We start from the raw sequence: 5,307 nt of genomic DNA, 5'->3' as shown, positions 1-5,307 counted from the left end.
CGTCCCCGTTCCCACCGTTCGCCGTTTGTCCGCTTTTCCTCTCCCCTCTTTGCACCTCTGAGCCAAGCACCGCAGATTTCTCCTCCAGCCCGTTCGGTTGAGAGACGTTTCCCTCCCGTCTCTTTCCCATCAAACCGCCCCTCTCCCTCGCCCTGCCCCGCAGCCGTTCGCACCCGTACGTTCCTCGGCTCCCCGCCGGCCCCGCACGGCTCGGCACGGCGGCTGGGGACCCCTCGTGCCCGGACGGAGCCGCGGAGGACGGGGCCGGGAGCCGCGGGGCCCCGCCCGCCCCAATCCCGCTCCGAGCTCTGCCGGCACGGCCCCGCTGCGCTCAGCAAACTTTACAGCGGATCGGGACTGGGGGGGGTGGGCTCCGCGTTTTGCTTTTGAATTACGAAGAAATAAACACGCAACCGAATTTCGTGTTGTTATCTCCATCGCGTTGTACCGTCAAAACCCATTACGGGAGCGACGTTGAGTGGAAGAAAATAAATTCAGCCCCAGCCTTGCTTTGCACTAGATTAGCAGATAGGAAATGCTATAAAGATGAACTTAATACGATTAGAGATGTTTCCTACAGATTTTCCTATATTGATTCGTGGAATTTTAATTCCGGAGCTTGCTTTGCTATAATCCGCATTTATTACAAGCTGATAGAGTTTTATTATAGCCCGCTATCAAGGTCGATTCCCTTAACTGCGTAATCTGACATGAATTTCATTTTTAAGGAGAAGCAGTCATAAAAATCCACAGCGCGGGCGCAGCCGAAAACACGCTCCCAGGGCGATGAACCCGAGCAGCTCTGGGGACGGAGGGGACACGGCTGCACGGCCTCAACTCCCGGGGAAGAGCCTCCAAACTTTACAATACGAATTAAAATGAAATAAAAACCGCCTCCCGAGTCTCCAGGTGCAGAGAACGGCGCTCGGTTCCCCCTCCTTTACCCCCCCGGCCGGGTGCCCCCTCTCCCCCCGGCCCTGCCTGCCCGGGACGCTCCCGCTGCCTTCGGGAGCCGGAGTAGTGGGGCGGGGGGGGGATAGAGGTGGGGGTAGAGAACTGAAACTTCAAGTGTATCGGCCATAAAAAGTCTGATCCAGTAATTAAAGCACATCTCGCCTCCCTCCCTATGGCTCCTTTCAGCGCTGCCTTTGCCAAAGCAGCACGTTCAGGTCCTTCCTTCGGAGCCTTGTAGTGATTCAGAACAGAGGGAATAAGCAAAATGATCATAAATTTCCTAATTAGAGATTTCGCACCAAGACAAAAAGGTGTTAATGAGTTTAATTCCAGCGCCTGTCATTGTCCCTTTTTTCACACCACTTATTTACTAATGGCCCAGAGGGCTGCTCCCGTCTCTCCTTTGTTAAGATTTTAATTTGCCTCCTTTTCTGCCTTTGATGTAAAATTGTGACCTACAACTCTTTGAAGTCCCTTATTAGGAGGAAAATTAACTTCGCTTTTCTACTGTATCTGCCCACTGTTCGCCCAGACAAATGCACAGAGCTCCTTACAGATTCCGGGCAGCAGGAGAATGTTCAGGGTACCCCTAGAAAGGCCTTTTAAAAACTATTATTTATTAAATGGACTACACTTTTAAACCTGCATTGAGCGATGCGACCCATGGCAGAGCCGGGGAGGGGGCGAGGTGGGAATATCTTCATAAAGAGCCCTAAACGCATCCGGGCAGCGCAAGGCTGTACATCTGCAAAGCTGAAAGCGGCAAGGGGGGGGGGGGGGGGGGGGGAGAAAGGAGGGGGGTGAGCTGCGGGAGCCTTTATTTTTAAACGTCACAACTTCTCCCGTCCCTCCCGTGTGCCACTCGTGGCCGACACCAGGCACGAGGAGGGGGAAGGGGAGGGGGGAGGGGGTGTCCGGGAGAAATTATATCTAAATCTGTCTCTATATAATTAGAATGCCATGAGGCAGGGTTAAACCTCTGTAAAACACACAACTGATTGGCGATTGCTAAAACGAGATTGGAAAGCAACTCAAATAAAAGACCGCGACGTCAGTAAACAGATTTAGAAAAAAAAAAAAAAAGAAAAAAAAAAAAAAAAGAAAGAAGGAGCTGGTGACAAACCCGGCGAGAGCAGCTCCGGGCAGAGAGAGAGAGAGAGGCAGAGGGAGAGAGAGAGAGAGACTTAAAAGAAATAGGAGGGGCTTGCGGGAGACTAGAAATGTCAATCAGAGCCCGGAGTCCCAATAATCTCAGGCAATCTGTTAGGACCTGACCTGGGTCCACTCAGATCAATAGGAAAAGTGCGAGAAGAAAGCAGCGCGCGGCGCGGCCGCAGTCAGGCGGGAGCCGCGGCCTCCGAGCTCCGCTCCCGATGCGGCCCGGAGCCGGCGGCGGGCGCTGAGCGCTGAGCTGTGCCGGCGGCCCCGCGGCCAGCCCCGCCGCTCGCTGCCCTTTCTCTCCCTTCTTCCCTTCTGCCCCCCCCCTCCCCTCCCTGCCCTTCCCCCCCTCCCCCCTTCTCCCGCACCATGTCGTTCCCGCAGCTGGGCTACCAGTACATCAGGCCGCTGTACCCCGCCGAGCGCCCGGGCAGCGGCGGCTCCCGGGGCGGCGCGGAGCTGGCCCCGTCCGGGACCCTTTCCAACGTGCTCTCCTCCATGTACGGCGCGCCCTACGCCGCCGCCGCCGCCGCTCAGGGCTACGGAGCCTTCCTGCCCTACGCCGCCGAACTGCCCATCTTCCCGCAGCTGGTAAGAGCCCCCCTGGGGCCGGGGCGGGGGGGTGCCGGGAGTGGGGTGCTTTGTTCCCCGGGCGCGGCCCGCCGCGGCTGGACGGTGCGGGAGCGGAGCGCGGCGCGGGGCTCCGGTGCGCCCGGAGGTTCCGCGGCGGCGGTGCGGAGGAGCGGGTCGGCTCGGGTCGGGTCGGGTCGGGTCGGGTCGGGTCGGGCCGATCCGGGGCCGTTCGGGCCCCGCGCCGCCTCAGCCCGCCGCCCATTCCCTCTCGCTGCAGGGCGCGCAGTATGAGCTGAAGGAGAGCCCCGGGGTGCAGCACGCCGCCTTCCCGCACCACCACCCCGCTTTCTACCCCTACGGGCAGTACCAGTTCGGGGACCCGTCGCGGCCCAAGAATGCCACCCGCGAGAGCACCAGCACGCTCAAGGCCTGGCTCAACGAGCACCGCAAGAACCCGTACCCCACCAAGGGCGAGAAGATCATGCTGGCCATCATCACCAAGATGACCCTCACCCAGGTCTCCACCTGGTTCGCCAACGCACGGCGGCGGCTCAAGAAGGAGAACAAGATGACCTGGGCCCCCCGCAGCAGGACGGACGAGGAGGGCAACTCCTACGGCAGCGACCACGAGGGGGAAGAGGACAAGAGGGAGGACGAGGAGGAGATCGACCTGGAGAACATCGACACCGAGAACATCGAGAGCGCCAAGGACGAGCTGGAGGACGAGCTGCAGGACGCAGACCTGCTGCACTCCGACTCTAAGACGGACTCCGAGGGCTCCGAGGGCTTCGAGGACCTGCCCGGCTCCGAGGAGCGCTACCTCGGCCCGGCAGCCGCCGCCGCCACGGAGCCGCTCCGTCTCCGCCACCACCACCTCCGTCACCACCGCCACCACCGCCGCCCGCCCTGCGAGCTGCCCGCCGCCGGCCCCGAGCCCCCTCCGCCCGCCCCGCTGCCGCCGCCGCCGCCGCCGCACCTCTCTCCCCCCTCCTCCGCCTCCTCGTCGGCCGCCTCCTCCCCGACGGACGCCGCTTTGGCCGGCACCGTGCCGAAGCCCAAGATCTGGTCGCTGGCCGAGACGGCCACCAGCCCGGACAACCCCCGCAAGTCGCCCGGCTCCCCGCCGGCGGCCGCCCCACAGCCGCTACCGCTGCCCCCCCCGCCGCCCCACAGACTCGTCTCGTCCTGCCCGCTGGGCAAGTTCCCCAACTGGACCAACCGCGCCTTCCCGGCCGCCCCCCCGCACCACCACGCGGCCCCGCACCCGCTCGCCTTACTGAACGCTCCGCACCTGCTGGGGCTGGGGGCCGGCCCCGCCGCCACCGCCTTCCCTCGGCCCGCGGAGCAGGCGCCGAGCGCGGAGCCCCCGGGAGCAGGTGACCGCTGAGGGACGCGCGGGGCGGGCGGGCGCTGCCCTCGGAGTCGCGGCGGCCGTCGGGTGCAGGTGGCAGCTGCGGGCAGGCCGTGCGCGGCGGTTGCGCGGGGTTTGCGCGGGGTGAGGGACGCGGCGCCGGGGCAGGCCCGGCCGTGCGGGCGGCTCTCGGCTTTTTTTGATTTGTATTCTTATTATTAAATTCCCCCCCCCTCCCCCTCGTTGTTTTTCACCGCTTTGTGACGGCGGAGCCGCCGTCGCTTTCGTCGCGTGCGCGAGTTGCCGAGGAAGGGATCTCGAGCGGAGCGGCTTCGTTCAGGGATGGGGGCAAACGCGTCGGGGGGCTATAAAGGAACGCTTTGTTTTCTTCTCTTTTTTAGATCGATCTAGTGCCTTGGAAGTAGAGAAAAAGTTAATAAAGACAGCTTTCCAGCCAGTGCAGAGGCGGTAAGAGACTGCTGCGAGCGCGCGGGCAGCGGGCAGTGCGCGGCTCTTCCGTCGGTGGGGCCGCTCCGCTCGGGCTGTGCCGCCGTCGGGGCCCGAGGGGCAGCGGCGGGCGGAGCGAGGCCGGGGCGGGGGTGCGGGGCAACGCGGGGCAGCGCTCGGTGCGGCCCGACCGGCCCCGCTGTGCCCGAGCAGCCGTGTCCGCTCGCAGTGCCGCCCCGACGACTTTTTGTGTTTCGAAATAATTTAAAAACACCACCGGCACGAAATAGCGCTGATTATAATCGCGAAGCCCACGGCAGCCCAGCCCGAGCTGAAGCCGATTAAATCTTTTTTTTGTGTGTGTGTGTGTGTCGTTTTTTTTTGTTTGTTTGTTTTTTCCAGGCCCCAGAACCAGCTCGATGCTGCCATGGTTCTATCGGCGCTGTCATCGTCTTAGTTAATTTTTTTTTTAATTTTTAATCGTTGTTGTAATGATTGTAAAAAGAAATCTCTGTATAGTTACGACGTTACGCATGTCCGTATGGTAAAACTAAAAAAAAAAAAAAAAAAAAAAAAGAAAAGAAAAGGAAAAAAGTAATAATAATACAGCCCCGCTTCTGTGCTCCCGCCCGGGTCCCGGGCCGTGCGGTTGGTGGAAGTCCCGTGAGCGTCCGTTCGGTGTCTCGGTTTATTTTTATTTTTTTTCTGTTTGTTTGTTTGGTCGGTTGGTTTTGTACATACCGTAAAACCTGTACATACGTGTGAACCAAATTGTACGAGAAAGTTATCTATTTTTGGCTAATAAAGACACGGTTGCCACTTTG

The 5,307-nt window shown here is 60.6% G+C and overlaps 1 protein-coding gene across 1 annotated transcript; it reads left to right on the top strand.

The window, feature by feature from the left end:
• Positions 1 to 2,469: 2,469 nt before the first annotated feature.
• On the top strand, positions 2,470 to 5,056 carry IRX3 (iroquois homeobox 3). Its single transcript, XM_065734253.1, has 4 exons — positions 2,470 to 2,703; positions 2,963 to 4,061; positions 4,438 to 4,504; positions 4,886 to 5,056. The coding sequence occupies exons 1-4, from the start codon at positions 2,482 to 2,484 to the stop codon at positions 4,938 to 4,940; spliced, it is 1,443 nt and encodes a 480-aa protein (XP_065590325.1). The 5' UTR covers positions 2,470 to 2,481; the 3' UTR covers positions 4,941 to 5,056.
• Positions 5,057 to 5,307: the final 251 nt, after the last annotated feature.

Source organism: Cyrtonyx montezumae, unplaced genomic scaffold, assembly GCF_038088225.1.
Source record: "Cyrtonyx montezumae isolate F1298 unplaced genomic scaffold, pur_monq_1.0 scaffold_17, whole genome shotgun sequence".
Taxonomy (NCBI): domain Eukaryota; kingdom Metazoa; phylum Chordata; class Aves; order Galliformes; family Odontophoridae; genus Cyrtonyx; species Cyrtonyx montezumae.
The sequence above is the reverse complement of the archived record's forward strand: the minus strand, read 5'-3'. Positions and strand labels throughout refer to the sequence as shown.

What these genes read in the sequence shown, in the direction of transcription:
- IRX3 (XM_065734253.1), top strand. Translation starts at nt 2,482, where the DNA reads ATGTCGTTCCCGCAGCTGGGCTACCAGTACATCAGGCCGCTGTACCCC. An exon ending in TGCCCATCTTCCCGCAGCTG is followed by an intron (nt 2,704 to 2,962) that starts GTAAGAGCCCCC and finishes CTCTCGCTGCAG; the next exon opens with GGCGCGCAGTATGAGCTGAA. An exon ending in CGCGGAGCCCCCGGGAGCAG is followed by an intron (nt 4,062 to 4,437) that starts GTGACCGCTGAG and finishes TCTCTTTTTTAG; the next exon opens with ATCGATCTAGTGCCTTGGAA.